General features: G+C 34.5%; 1 protein-coding gene and 2 long non-coding RNA genes across 3 annotated transcripts; 2 read left to right on the top strand and 1 right to left on the bottom strand.

The window, feature by feature from the left end:
- Nucleotides 1–507: 507 nt before the first annotated feature.
- LOC118491392 lies at nucleotides 508–1,373 on the bottom strand. Its single transcript, XM_035989148.1, has 2 exons — nucleotides 854–1,373; nucleotides 508–778 (listed from the first exon to the last, which is right to left on the bottom strand). The coding sequence occupies exons 1-2, from the start codon at nucleotides 1,219–1,221 to the stop codon at nucleotides 757–759; spliced, it is 390 nt and encodes a 129-aa protein (XP_035845041.1). The 5' UTR covers nucleotides 1,222–1,373; the 3' UTR covers nucleotides 508–756.
- Nucleotides 1,374–3,675: 2,302 nt separating this feature from the next.
- On the top strand, nucleotides 3,676–6,288 carry LOC110929606. The gene is made up of 2 exons (XR_004891580.1): nucleotides 3,676–3,826; nucleotides 5,155–6,288. It is a non-coding gene; the product is annotated as an uncharacterized LOC110929606 (long non-coding RNA).
- Nucleotides 6,289–6,512: 224 nt separating this feature from the next.
- LOC110929607 lies at nucleotides 6,513–12,216 on the top strand. Its single transcript, XR_004891579.1, has 3 exons — nucleotides 6,513–6,704; nucleotides 8,129–9,638; nucleotides 10,967–12,216. It is a non-coding gene; the product is annotated as an uncharacterized LOC110929607 (long non-coding RNA).
- Nucleotides 12,217–12,924: the final 708 nt, after the last annotated feature.

Raw genomic sequence — 12,924 nt, 5'->3', positions numbered from 1 at the left:
AAAAGAATAAAAAAACATATATACAATACATTTTTTATTATATTATTCACTAATCCTAGCTAAAAGTTGGATCTTAATATCATAGATATCTTCAGATGATAGCATGACTGTTACTTTCACAATTTAATATATTTGGGTAAATGGGATAAGCTTGGTACCGATACCGGAAATCGCCAAATAAGGATCCGGTACTGGTACCAAAATACAGTATCGATACCGGGACGGTATTTAAAGGTAATATTCGGTAAAATACCTGTACCATACCAAACGGACCAAAAGTACTAGTACCAAAAACGCCAAAAAGTGGGTACCGATTCGGTACCAAAAAAATCGGTACGGGATATTTTGTACCGGTACCAATTGCCAAATGCTTATCCTTAAGTAAAAAGAATAATATATCTTTGTCGCCCCAACAAATCAAATTGATCCCTCAACTAAGATGGTTAAAAATAAATATTAAATCCATAAAAATGGCGTAGATGCGGAATCTAATGACGAAAGTACCTGCGAAGAAAAAGAGTAACGATCGAGCAAAAGATCTTTATAGCTGAATTGAGCCGTGACAGCAGCAGTGGAAACCCCAACTTGAACCACATCAATATCATCCTCATCGTCTTTGATTCATTATTCAGCAATGAAAATGGCGAGCAGCGTGTCCTATTAGGAATAAAAGAAAGCATTAATTTGGATTGTTATCAAACGTATCAAGCGTGTCCATTGCTTCCTTTTGAATCAAATGCTCCTCGTTCGCTTTCTTCAACATTTCATAATCTCTCTCCTACACGCGTATGCAGTATATCAATATATCACAACATCTCAAACTAAAACAAAACTGATAAAATCAATATAATACCTCATTTCCACAACATCTTTACGCATCCCATCAATATCCGTCTTAATAGCCGCCACCTGTTCATTCTCCGCTCTCAATAGGCTAAAATCCTCAACAAGAGTCTGAACCTGATTCGACAACCCTTGCCTTAACGAATTCAACTTCTGCGCCTCATTTCTCAAATGACTAACATCCGCCCTCAAAGGCTCGGCATCACGAAGCTCCGCCTCGAGCTTCCTTCCTCTATCAATCAAATCACGCGGACGTGCATCTCTTTCAGCGTGCAGTTTCGGAATGATCTGACTTAACCTATAAATCTCGTATTTGACCACAGTCAACTCCCTCTGAAGAACCACATTTGCTTCAACCACATGTCCATTTTCCACCATGATCCATTGTATATCATGATGCTAGAGCTCAAGTTCCTCTTCAAGAACCACAAGGTGAGGTGGGCCCCGGTGCACCACCACAGGCGGTGGCGCGTCACGGACCTCTCGTGGCATACAGTTCCTTCCCGACATAATGATTCAAGATACCTGAAAACCAATTTACTCAGTAATCAATATGCAACTTTTTTTAACCTAAACTATAATATAACTCATTTCAAATTAATATAAAACACAAAGCTTTTTACCATGTTTTATTGATATAAAGCACATGTGAATCATTGCAATAAAAAAGGAGGATTTCCAAAGTTATGAACAAAAGCTAAATAAATAAATAAAACCCTAATTGTTGCTGGGATCAAAATGAAAAGCAATAGAATAATAATGATTACTGAATATATACATAAATTAAGATCCAATGTTAAGGAATTGAAGGTTGACAATTATGAGCAACAGTTACAATTTGATCAAGACAATGTTCTAATCAGATCATTTTATAGTCATCTAAAGTGTTTTCTTAATGCACATCATTTTATATAAATAATTAAGATTGTTATTGAAATAATATTGACAAGCAAATGCCCAAATAAATTAAAACCATAAACTTCAAAAAGATATACATGCTTATATGACTTTGGGTCACAAAATTACAATCAGGTCTGTTTTACCAAACCTATATATACATGTTTAGATCGATTAAGTAGATACCTGTTTAGATCAAAGAACACACCAGATTTTAGGTAAGATTGATGGAATCAGAATCGCTTTTTGATAGTTAGGGTTTCAATTACAAATAGCGATTGATCTGCTCATCAATTCTGTAACATAGCAAGCAACATTCAAAATAATGGACCAGAAATTTCTTGATGAAGAAGGTGAAATTTGGGTTTGAATACATCATGAATCAACCAATTTGTATGGATTGTATTGCAATTAACATCAAATAAAAATCTGATAGCGAAAAATATGACCCTACTTTGAAAGAACGAACCTGGTAATTGGGGATTGAAGAAGAAGATGTAGCGATGAGGATGGATTCGAAGAAGACGCAGAGATTGATGGACTACAAAGAGCGTATGAGTATCCACAAAGCAGCGTGAAGGAGAAGAATGGGAGATTTTGGTTTTGAGAACGATTATATATGATCCAAAATCCGACCCAAAGAATTACGGATCCCATGTCCCCTTTTTTGTGTTTTGAGAATTTTGGTTTGTTTATAAAGAATAGGATGAATTCCCTCTCAAAATCACCTTCTACTCAACCATAGCATGCCACATAAGCAAAATTGCTCCATCATTCAATGACAAATGGCCCAAATCATCTCATTTATTAATATATAGATATAGATGTATATAGGAAATTTTTAAACTATACATATGTGTAAATTATGAAAAATATATATATCCTTAACCTCAGAAGTGTGGGAAACCGGGTCAAACGAATGCTGATTGAGCTCCTTCCAGTGGCTTTGGGACCGGCTCATTGAACAATAACCAAAAAATCTCTAAACCCTGAATCCTAAAGCTAAACCCTAAACCTAAACCTTATGTTAAAACCTGAAAACTAAACCCCAAAACTGAACCCTAATGCTAAACCCTAAATACTAATGCTAAACCCTAAATACTAAAGCTAAACACTAAAACTAAACCCTAAATACTAATACTAAACACTAAAACTAACCCCTAATGATAAAACTAAATCATTCACCTCAATCATAGATTTACAACACTTATTTTTCAATTTTAAACATGTATATACATATATGTATAGTTAAAAGACTAACAATATACACACGTGTATAAATCCCTAAAAATAAAAAAAATGAAAACCAAACCTAATAGAAAAAGCTTCGATTTTTCTTAAAAAAAGGAAAAATATTGTGTTCTTTTATATTTTTGTTTAGGGAAAATGTGTGGTCCAGAATGCTTCTCAAGTTTCTCAATTAGTCTACTACTTCTCACCTGATCCTAACCCTATATATATATGTGCGTGTGTGTGTGAATGAGAGAGAGAGAGAGAGAGAGAGAGATTAGTTTCAGAAGAGGGTTTTAGTGCAAGTAGAAAACCTAAATCATTAAATTTTTTATAGTTTTAAAGTTTTTCAGTTTTTACAAACATATGTGTATAGTATATACATAAAAACACATCAAATTAGTTTTTCATATGTCTCATAATGTTACCATTTTCCCTACACATGTGTTAGATTATGTGTAGGCAATCTTCCAACACATAACTTGTAACACCCCAAAACACGAATTATTAAATTCGTTAGTAGGTTACCTTGGGTAATTAGATGAAGTACAACAACTAAGTTATTAAACTTAGTTAAATGTCTAATAAATAAGTAAAGGAATGAAGTTTGTGGCAACTATGATGATGTGTTAGAGTTGAGGGACCTAGATTGCCATAATGTAAACTAAAATTTAATAAAAAAGAAAGAAAAATAAAACCACAACACACACTGTGCGTGTGTGTGGTCGATCACACAAGGCAGAGGGAAAGGGGTAAACCCTAATTCTCAAGAAATCTCCAAATTGAAAAGGGAATTGAAGGTTTTTAGGATGCATGTATCAAGATTATCGATCTCCTAAGTGTTCTTCACTATCAAGTAAGTTAAATTATGTGTTTTAATGATAGTTGATGAAGTGGGTTTTAGTCAATCCGTGAAATCTTATGAAATTGAACATGTATATATGTTAGATTCACCATATAGAAGGTGTCTTGTGCTTGAATTTGAATGTATTGAAGATTTGAGGAAAAACCCACTTGTTCAAGTAGCATGGTAATCTTGTAGTTGTATAAGTTAAGTAATTTTGATGAATGAATGATTATGTACTAATGTATCGTTAGCTAATCATGTTGTAGGAGGTATGAATCATGTGAAATTGGTCGAATGATTGAGTTTTTGTAGTTACTAATGGGTTATGCATAAAACTCATGTACATGATGCTTAAAATGTTGTACGCCCGCCAAGTGTTTGATAAAATGCCTACAAAGTTTGTGTAAAATAGTTAGTAAATTCGTCACTTTTGACAGCCTTAGATAGTCATCTTGTAAAGGCCGTATCTCATTCGTTATTAGGAGTTAGACAACGAGCCTTATATCGTTGAAAAGGTTGTTTCGCATATTACATTTCATATTTGGTCATAAGAGGCTGGTTATGAGATTTAGTGGGTCAAAACAGCATGAAAAGTTAGTAAATTCGTTTTGACAGCAAGCTGTTTGGAAGCATTTCAGCTTCTGTGCTGATTTTGTAAAAATCATATAAAATCATAGGAATGTCCGATTGTTACGATCTTTATATGCTTAGAAAGATCTCTGAGTGTAGATCATTTCATATTTGAACATGAAGAACTGAATCAGAAGATAAATGGGTTAAAATGTGTCGTGAACAGCTGCTGCGCAGAAAGTGGCTGCACAAATTTTAGTATATATATTCAGTAAAAATAGTTGTATTGTTATGCACACTTGTATGAATCATGAACTACTGATTTTAATAAATTATTAGTAAGTTATTTGATTGTTTTAAGTGCCTAAAACACTTACCAACTAGTTTATGCATATAATTGCACCAACGGGTCGAAATGGGTTGTTGATAGAAAATAGTAGAATGGATGTGTAAAAACCAAGGTGTTAAGAAATGGTATGAAATGTTTAACATATGAAGCAAGTTGCCTAACTTAGAAAAGGTTATCATTCTAAGTATGGAATTTGAAAGAATAACGAACATGATGTAAATACATAATTATGCATGCTAGAAGCTCATGTATGACTGTTGTGATGATGGAATGATAAATTGTTGGATTGATTAGCATTGTAGTATTATGATACATGTTGAACTCGATAAGCGATTGACACGTGAATAGAAGTGTGATTAGTGATGCGTATGATTATGTATACTAACTATTGAATGGATGTAATGGAATGAGATAATAGGAACGTGTCAAGGAGAGGTCAAGCATAGGAGGATAACGGGTCAAGATAAGGCAAGGTGACAAATACACTTAATGGAGTACTCGAGGTAAGTGAATTTCGATTCACTTTTTAGTAGGTTTAATAGATTTTAATACTTATGTTCACGAAACATCATGAAAGAACATGTAATAATCAGAAGTACAAAGCCAATAATGCCTCATTATTGAGGAAGGTTGTATTAAGCCGAAAGTAAATTGGTGGGTTTAAACGGGTCGAATTTTATGTGCATATGTTGCGTAATGTAATGAAATTCGTTATGGTTAAGACCTTGGGTAGGAATTTTTAGTCATTATGTAAGGGGAACACTTCCCGGACCATTAGGAACAAGTTTTATATGATTCGGTTGTCGGTTAGTTAATGAACGGATTGTTTCATGTTAGTGTAGGAAATTTTATAAGTATATGTGTATAGGAACCCAAAGGGCACGTGGGTTGAATCATAGATTGTTTATACTATGTAAAGTTGTGAAAGTGACATTCCGGCATAAACCTACATGTAAAAGAAGCTTGTGTATATATTCGTGATTAATTGATTGTGCGTAGGAAGGAACATTGGCATGTATGAAGGTACGCATGTATATGTAAGTGTGTATATATATATATATATGTATGTATGTATGATAATAAGTACGTAGGTGTGAATGTATGTGTGAATGAATGTTCAATGCTTAAGACATATGCATGAACGTTATCAAAGTGTTCGAGTATTAATGGTTACTAATGATGTGCGTTGAGTTGGAATGTAATGTAGGTATGGGATCGTTGGCTTCATGAAGAAATGGAGCTGGATTTGGATAAGAGTATTTAAGAAAGCGCTTGGACAATTCCACGACTACTTTATAGAATGCTCTACGAAATTCTAATATATAGTTTAATGTTGTATGGTATGTTAATGACTAATGGTTTGGTTGTACGTGGTGTCCACAGGTATCACTTGGGTTTTCTCTACATTTATTGAAGTGAAGCGGACTTAGTTCGAGTTGAGAGCAAGGATTGTACGGGGTAGAATGGTCACATAGTGTAACTCATATAGATTTTGAAGTATTTGAACCTTCATGTTTTTGATATGTCTATTAAAGAACGAAATTTTTGGGCTCTTGTTTTCCGCTGCGTCGTATTTTAAGTTATTATACGTTAGTCTTGCAGGGAATTGTTCTTATTACGAACGGGTCATGCCCGAATTTTGTTAAATAATAGTATGATAATATTACATTTTGGAATGTGTAATTTGGGCGTTACAAGTTGGTATCAGAGCCCTGGTTTGAGGGAAATCAAGTATGAGGAGGCAAATACTTGAACTCAAACCTGTGTGCTCTTGTGACGAGAAACCCGTATAATCCAAGACTCGATCAAGATCTAAAGGTAGAAGCAAATGTAAGTATGAATTTAAGTATGTTTATGAAGAAACTAACATTATGTTGTGTGTAAGATAAGCATAGTTGTTTGGATGAGGATGATCCACGACTGTGGTCTCGGACTGACACCAAGGCATGTAATAAGACCATTGCCCAGGTACGTAAATTTTGCATAAGGGTGCACGTAATGCTAAAAGTTATCGAGTGAAGGAAAATTTTAATGAAATATAATAATATAATGGAAACGAAGTTATGAAAATGTTACACGTGCCGAAACCTAATTCTTCGGACATAAGGTGACGATTACACGAAGACACGAAACTAGTATGTGGATTGTGTACCTGGCCAGTACACAAGAAACATAAGACGTTCGTGAGACCGTAATGATTGTTACAGGTATGTCCGATAGGATTTGGTAGCGGCTGGGTGTGTGGGTGTAATGGGTAGTAAGACTCTCGGGAGGTTGAGAGTACTATGTAAGGGTGAAAAGTATAAGTGATAAGAATGAAATATTGAGTCCATAAGAAAGTATGGATTGACAATGTATGAATGCAATGTTTGAATCCGCGAGACGGATTCAAGGATGAAAGATATGAATGCAATGCTTGAGTCCGCGAGACGGATTCAAGGATGAAAGATGTGAATGCAATGCTTGAATCCGCGAAACGGATTCAAAGAATGAAAGATACGAATGATGCAAATCCCTTGCGGATTTGATTATGCTAAAGAAGGTTATGATAAGCTATGCAAATCGACCGGTTCAAGTTGAACAAGTCGAGTAAGGATAGGGTACCATCCGTTTAGAACGGGTGGTCGTGAATGCAATAATAAATGTATGAAGTTCAACCCGTTATACGGACAGAACGAAATATTTATGTTGAACACAATTAACTCGATTTTACCGAGGCGTAAGTGGTATGCTTGAATCTCATTATGAGAATATATGCCATTACCCATTTAATTAGATACTCGAATGCGTAAAAGAAATGAAAGTATATAAGCGAATGGAACTAAAATGTTGGTGTTGTAAGCGAAATAAGTATTATGACTAACCTTTAAAACGGGAAGGGTAAAAATTTGCAAGAAAACACTGGAACAGTGAAGCTATGAGGTCGTAAGCATGTTTGAATTGAAAAAGAGTACAAACGTGTACTTCGATACGCATGTATATAATAAGAAATAAGTGGCAGTTGACCTTGAAAAGTCAAACTGCAGAAGCTGAGAAATAATTTGGTTTCAAACCAAGGGAGTGCTAGAGAAGAAAGGAAATGTGTAGTGTAGTACACCAAATGAGTTAAAGAATTACGAAATAATGATTATGTGTTTACCCGTCAAGAACGGGTCAAACAATGAGAATGATATATATATATATATATATATATATATATTAAGAAATGGTCATGTATTAACCCGTTATGAATAAGCTTAACACACTAGTGCTTTAAAAAGAATCTTGGAAGTAGTAATATGTAAACAAGGAGAAGTAATAAACATCATGTTTAAATGAACTTGAATGAAATGTGATAATCCCCAATTTTATAATGAGTATGGCAGATATCATAGTGTGATAAACCTATCTAGGTCAGTGAAAGAATGTTCATAAGCGAAAGCTCGTCACACGGATAAACGAGGTCGATACGAAACATGGTATGGATGGGGACGAAGAGGACCGACTCGTTGCTGCATGTTCAAGTACTGCACCAAGGTAGTAAGGTTAGCAAATTATTTAATATATGAAGGTACGATGCTCGAATCCCTCAAACCTACGCTCTCGTGAAAGTGTGTTCGTTTCTAAGCGCCACGCAAGTAAGTGATTTAAGGATTTCGAGCTATGCTTTTAGATGAAAACGGAAATGGGTTATGGATAAATTACTATTATAACCTGGGTTGGGATGTTATGGGATGTTAGGGAAGGTTTCGGGACTGCCCGAGACCATTTCTGGTTGGAAAAAAAAAAGAGACCCGGGAACAAAAAAATTTTGGTCAAACAGCGTCTGCACACCGGAGAGCCCGTCGGCGACGGCCTTTATGCCGTCGGCGACGGCACCCCTCCACCTGACGCGCTAACTGTCTGTCTACGGGCAATGTTTAGCGACGGGACCTTCCCGAGCCCGTCGGCGACGCACCATGTGCCGTCGGCGACGGGTCCCCCTTATCTGCTTATGCTGAAATTGTTTGTTTATTAGGCTAAGGTCCTTAATTCAGTTCTAGCATTCATTAAACACTAAGAACACCCCAGATTGATTATGAAGCTAGGAAATTCAAGACAACTATCGTGTTTTAATGATGAATGTGTGGGAAGTTATGTATGCGAACGAATGAAATAAGTAACACATCTAGAATGTTTGTAAAGAAAGATTGGGTAAGTTTATAAAAATTTTACGCTATCATTGAGAAAGTACCTCCGTATAAATAAGTACGATATGTTAAATGTGTACGAATGAACGAGATTGAATGCGGAAATGAATAAAATAATGATGACTAGGGATTGGTTTTCGCAAAGAAGTTTGAAATCTTGATAAGTATGAATAATATGTCAGGATGCTAGTTTCAAATTATGGACTATGGGATCTGTGATTAGGCAATTTCTCACAACATGCTTATGTAAGTCGTCCAATGTCACTTGAATGAATGAACGAACGAAGAATAAAACTAGATGGGTTATAGAAGAAATGAAAGAGGTTTCGGGGACGAAACCTTCTTTAAGGGGGATAGATTTGTAACACCCCAAAACACGAATTATTAAATTCGTTAGTAGGTTACCTTGGGTAATTAGATGAAGTACAACAACTAAGTTATTAAACTTAGTTAAATGTCTAATAAATAAGTAAAGGAATGAAGTTTGTGGCAACTATGATGATGTGTTAGAGTTGAGGGACCTAGATTGCCATAATGTAAACTAAAATTTAATAAAAAAGAAAGAAAAATAAAACCACAACACACACTGTGCGTGTGTGTGGTCGATCACACAAGGCAGAGGGAAAGGGGTAAACCCTAATTCTCAAGAAATCTCCAAATTGAAAAGGGAATTGAAGGTTTTTAGGATGCATGTATCAAGATTATCGATCTCCTAAGTGTTCTTCACTATCAAGTAAGTTAAATTATGTGTTTTAATGATAGTTGATGAAGTGGGTTTTAGTCAATCCGTGAAATCTTATGAAATTGAACATGTATATATGTTAGATTCACCATATAGAAGGTGTCTTGTGCTTGAATTTGAATGTATTGAAGATTTGAGGAAAAACCCACTTGTTCAAGTAGCATGGTAATCTTGTAGTTGTATAAGTTAAGTAATTTTGATGAATGAATGATTATGTACTAATGTATCGTTAGCTAATCATGTTGTAGGAGGTATGAATCATGTGAAATTGGTCGAATGATTGAGTTTTTGTAGTTACTAATGGGTTATGCATAAAACTCATGTACATGATGCTTAAAATGTTGTACGCCCGCCAAGTGTTTGATAAAATGCCTACAAAGTTTGTGTAAAATAGTTAGTAAATTCGTCACTTTTGACAGCCTTAGATAGTCATCTTGTAAAGGCCGTATCTCATTCGTTATTAGGAGTTAGACAACGAGCCTTATATCGTTGAAAAGGTTGTTTCGCATATTACATTTCATATTTGGTCATAAGAGGCTGGTTATGAGATTTAGTGGGTCAAAACAGCATGAAAAGTTAGTAAATTCGTTTTGACAGCAAGCTGTTTGGAAGCATTTCAGCTTCTGTGCTGATTTTGTAAAAATCATATAAAATCATAGGAATGTCCGATTGTTACGATCTTTATATGCTTAGAAAGATCTCTGAGTGTAGATCATTTCATATTTGAACATGAAGAACTGAATCAGAAGATAAATGGGTTAAAATGTGTCGTGAACAGCTGCTGCGCAGAAAGTGGCTGCACAAATTTTAGTATATATATTCAGTAAAAATAGTTGTATTGTTATGCACACTTGTATGAATCATGAACTACTGATTTTAATAAATTATTAGTAAGTTATTTGATTGTTTTAAGTGCCTAAAACACTTACCAACTAGTTTATGCATATAATTGCACCAACGGGTCGAAATGGGTTGTTGATAGAAAATAGTAGAATGGATGTGTAAAAACCAAGGTGTTAAGAAATGGTATGAAATGTTTAACATATGAAGCAAGTTGCCTAACTTAGAAAAGGTTATCATTCTAAGTATGGAATTTGAAAGAATAACGAACATGATGTAAATACATAATTATGCATGCTAGAAGCTCATGTATGACTGTTGTGATGATGGAATGATAAATTGTTGGATTGATTAGCATTGTAGTATTATGATACATGTTGAACTCGATAAGCGATTGACACGTGAATAGAAGTGTGATTAGTGATGCGTATGATTATGTATACTAACTATTGAATGGATGTAATGGAATGAGATAATAGGAACGTGTCAAGGAGAGGTCAAGCATAGGAGGATAACGGGTCAAGATAAGGCAAGGTGACAAATACACTTAATGGAGTACTCGAGGTAAGTGAATTTCGATTCACTTTTTAGTAGGTTTAATAGATTTTAATACTTATGTTCACGAAACATCATGAAAGAACATGTAATAATCAGAAGTACAAAGCCAATAATGCCTCATTATTGAGGAAGGTTGTATTAAGCCGAAAGTAAATTGGTGGGTTTAAACGGGTCGAATTTTATGTGCATATGTTGCGTAATGTAATGAAATTCGTTATGGTTAAGACCTTGGGTAGGAATTTTTAGTCATTATGTAAGGGGAACACTTCCCGGACCATTAGGAACAAGTTTTATATGATTCGGTTGTCGGTTAGTTAATGAACGGATTGTTTCATGTTAGTGTAGGAAATTTTATAAGTATATGTGTATAGGAACCCAAAGGGCACGTGGGTTGAATCATAGATTGTTTATACTATGTAAAGTTGTGAAAGTGACATTCCGGCATAAACCTACATGTAAAAGAAGCTTGTGTATATATTCGTGATTAATTGATTGTGCGTAGGAAGGAACATTGGCATGTATGAAGGTACGCATGTATATGTAAGTGTGTATATATATATATATATGTATGTATGTATGATAATAAGTACGTAGGTGTGAATGTATGTGTGAATGAATGTTCAATGCTTAAGACATATGCATGAACGTTATCAAAGTGTTCGAGTATTAATGGTTACTAATGATGTGCGTTGAGTTGGAATGTAATGTAGGTATGGGATCGTTGGCTTCATGAAGAAATGGAGCTGGATTTGGATAAGAGTATTTAAGAAAGCGCTTGGACAATTCCACGACTACTTTATAGAATGCTCTACGAAATTCTAATATATAGTTTAATGTTGTATGGTATGTTAATGACTAATGGTTTGGTTGTACGTGGTGTCCACAGGTATCACTTGGGTTTTCTCTACATTTATTGAAGTGAAGCGGACTTAGTTCGAGTTGAGAGCAAGGATTGTACGGGGTAGAATGGTCACATAGTGTAACTCATATAGATTTTGAAGTATTTGAACCTTCATGTTTTTGATATGTCTATTAAAGAACGAAATTTTTGGGCTCTTGTTTTCCGCTGCGTCGTATTTTAAGTTATTATACGTTAGTCTTACAGGGAATTGTTCTTATTACGAACGGGTCATGCCCGAATTTTGTTAAATAATAGTATGATAATATTACATTTTGGAATGTGTAATTTGGGCGTTACATAACTTGAACATGTGTGAGTTGTAGAAATAAATGAACTTTGTTCATATTTTTTTTCTTAAACTTTAAGATAAATGAATAAACATTGTATTTCAATAATTTTTTTATTGAGTAAATTACGGTTTTGGCCCCTGTGGTTATATCACTTTTACTATATTAGCCCAAAATAAGAATTTTTAACATATCTGCCCCCATGGTCTCTATAACTAACCATTTTGGCCCCTAAGTCTAGAGATCATGGGGTCCAAAATGGTTAGTTATAGAGACCATGGGGGCCTAAATGGTTAGTTATAGAGTCCATGGAGGCAGATATGTTTTATTTTAGGCTAATATGGTAAAAGTGATATAACCACTGGGGCCAAAAACGTAATTTACTATTTTCTTATAGCTTAAAAGTTTTTTATATTGAGAAAATGAATTAATATATATATATATATATATATATATATATATATATATATATATATCTGTGTGTGTGTATGTGTTAAGGTTCCTCTACAAGTGATCATTAACCTAAGAAGTCTAAGAAAGAATAAGATGAAGATATGTGGCATTAATTAAAATAAGTCATTGATGGTATTAGTGTTATTGTCCATAATGTAGTTACCTTTTGGAGAGATTTTCCAGGGCTTTTATTTTTTTAACCATATCTCCGATTTAATCTTACATGATTGGTGGTTTA

Source organism: Helianthus annuus, chromosome 4 (assembly GCF_002127325.2).
Source record: "Helianthus annuus cultivar XRQ/B chromosome 4, HanXRQr2.0-SUNRISE, whole genome shotgun sequence".
Classification (NCBI taxonomy): Eukaryota; Viridiplantae; Streptophyta; class Magnoliopsida; order Asterales; family Asteraceae; genus Helianthus; species Helianthus annuus.
The sequence above is the reverse complement of the archived record's forward strand: the minus strand, read 5'-3'. Positions and strand labels throughout refer to the sequence as shown.